The sequence below is a fragment of the Plasmodium relictum genome (genome assembly GCF_900005765.1).
Source record: "Plasmodium relictum strain SGS1 genome assembly, contig: PRELSG_00_v1_23, whole genome shotgun sequence".
In the NCBI taxonomy this organism is placed as follows: domain Eukaryota; phylum Apicomplexa; class Aconoidasida; order Haemosporida; family Plasmodiidae; genus Plasmodium; species Plasmodium relictum.
This window is the reverse complement of record NW_021628424.1, coordinates 6,312-9,276: the sequence shown is the minus strand read 5'-3', so window position 1 is coordinate 9,276 and position 2,965 is coordinate 6,312. Positions and strand designations below refer to the sequence as shown.

Sequence of the window (2,965 nt, the reverse complement as noted above, 5' to 3'; positions counted from 1 at the left end):
TTTTACAAATAAAAGTCTCGGATCACCAAAGAATTCTTTAAGTGCTGTATCTTCATCTTTTGTTTCATTCATATTATACAGTAATTGTACCTCTTTTATTGTAAGGCCCTCATCATTTAATATATCCTTATCTGTAAAATTGAATACTTCTGCTAAATTTCTTATTAATTGTATTTCTTTATACCTCACAAATTTAGGTTTGTATCTAATAAAATATAAAGAAGAATGATTATATAATTTATTACGATAATGCAACATTTTTTTCACAGAATTAAATTAAATACTTGTTTGAGTTGTAATATTCGTTAATACCATAGAAGTTAATATTTATTGCTATTATACACTATAAAGAATCAAGAAAAAAAATACATAATGAATCATTTTTTTTTAAGTAATTTAAATATTATTACTAAAAAATTAAAATGAGAGATTAGAAATAAACGGCTTTTCATTTGAAATTTGTTTAATCATATATTTTTAGAATATTTTTAAACAAAAAATTAGGCATAATAAAATTTTTAAATTCTATCTGCATACTAAAAAGAAAATTATTTTATTAAAATCTTTTTTTTTCATAAGAAATTTGATTAATTGTTTACTATGAAAAATAAAACACACATTTTTATTGAATTTAAAACAGTATGGTACTTTAAAATTTTATAAATATTTTTTAGTTCTCATTTAATTAATATGTACATTTTGTACTTTAAAAATTATGTTCTTTTATATATTCTTTAATAGAGCACTTGAAGAATCCTCTGATTTTTTTTAATGTTAAAATAGATAATTATGTATATTTAATCCTTTATAAATATATTCTGTCAATTAATTATTCTTAATAAAAATTAAAAATATATATTAAAATAACTCAAATTATTATTTTTTTTTTGCTTAATTTTTTTTCTTTTTAATACATATTAAATGAATCTCATAAAAAAACTAAAAGAGTAAATTTTAAATTTTCAAAAATGTTCTACTAAAAAATAATAAATCGAATAATTTTTTAAAATATTTTTAGTATGAATTAACGTTATTTATTTTAAAATTTAAAGCTAAATATATTTAAAATTATAATTTGTTTTATTTTTTTTTTTTAATATATAGTATTTTATTTTTATTTTTTTTTAGTTAAAGAGCATAAATTAATGTATACAAAAAATAAATTTAATAAAAAAAAAAAGCTAGAAATATAATAAATATTAATCTTTTTTTCTATTTTAATGAATTTTGTTGCATAAAATGTAAACTAATTCTATAACAAAATTTAAATAATATTTTTATGAAAAAACAAATTAATTTGTATATATTCATTTTAGAAAGAGATTATAATTAATCGTTTTAGTATATCATTTAATATCCTTAATAGAATAAACATGCAATAAATTATTTTTTAAAATATTTATAAAAAAAGAAAAATGATTTTATAAGGTTTACATAATTTATAGATAATGTAAAATATTTCTTAGAAATTAAAGATATAATGAAATCCTTTTTAATAATATTTCATTAAATATAACATATTTTTATTTGACGTTTGAATTTTGTTAAAAAAAAATATGATTATATAAGAGGTTAAACTTTATTTTATAATTTATTGTTTTTAACTTTATTTTTATTTTATCTCAATACTTTTTCAGTTAAATTATATTTTGCTATATTATCATTTATCTTGATTTATAAATATTTTTTTTTGAGATATATTATTGTATTTACATAATTTATTTTTTCTTAATTCTATATAAAATGCATTAAATAAAAAAAAATTCTTTTTATTTTATTCCATTAATAATAAACATTAATTATTTTTTAATTTGCTCTTCTAATAAGCTTACAGTATTTTAAACATTCAAAAAGCATGTAGATAAATTTCTTTTTAGTTTATTAAAATATCAGTTATTATAAAAAATTGTATACATTACTTATATAATTATACTATTGATTTATTAATTGTCCATTAAATGACTTTTCTAAAGTATTGATTTATTAATTTCCTGTTTAGTGACATTGCTAGGATATTAAGTATATATACATATTATCATATATGGATATTAAACAAATGAATTAATATAGAGCATGTAATCCAAATATACAGATTTATATATATATACTTATTTTATTATATATAATAGCATTTTGTAATATTGGTTAATAAAATATGTTAACCTTTTGTAGTACACTAAGCTAGTTTACTACTTGTATACGTACAAGTTAGCCTCGCGCTGATACTAGTTAAAAAAAAAAATAAAGTTATTTTTTTTTGCTTATTTATTTTTATATACATCTTTGTAATTAAAAAAAAAAAAAAATATAAATTAAATTACTTTTTTTTTATTAATTACTTTTTTTGTTGTTTTTTTGACTTTTGTGTTTTAAAGAATTAAATAAGAATTAATTTTTACTTTTTAAAACTTAAGAGATGAAAGAATTATGTTTATGTAATATTCAATGTATATTTTGAAATAACATCGAATAATATAAGGTTTTGACTTTATTAATTGTTATAGTTTGTTTGTATGTTTTCAATTAAAAGAATAAGTAATTCTTTGTAAATAAAAATTCATTTATAACAATTAATAAGTCTATTAAAAGAGGAAATAAAATTTAATTCAGTTACAAATGATCTTTATTAATTTGTTTTTTTAATACTCTAGCAAAGTCATTAAATGAACAATTAATAAATCAAATGTATAATATTTAATTTGAATTAAACAATACTGTACATATTAATAGACATATGTTTACTTTTATAAATGCATCTTTATTTATAAAAAATATGCATGTTTTTTTAATTAAATACAAGCACAAAATTTATAACAAATGGCAAAAATTAAACTATAAGTTATTCAATGTTATTTCAGAATATACAAATAAAATACAATATAAACCTCATATTGTTTACTCTTTAATTTTTATCTTTCAAATAAAAATTAGTAATCTTTCAACTAAAAACGTCAGTAATTTCTCA

At 16.0% G+C, this 2,965-nt stretch overlaps 1 protein-coding gene across 1 annotated transcript; it reads right to left on the bottom strand.

Annotated features, from left to right (window-relative positions):
- Positions 1-6: 6 nt before the first annotated feature.
- On the bottom strand, positions 7-452 carry PRELSG_0002000 (fam-f protein; the record flags this gene model as incomplete). The annotated part of the gene is made up of 3 exons (XM_028679793.1): positions 7-205; positions 285-343; positions 411-452. Coding segments are annotated over 3 exons (300 nt in total), but the record flags the coding sequence as incomplete, so codon positions are not given.
- Between the last annotated feature and the right edge of the window lie 2,513 nt (positions 453-2,965).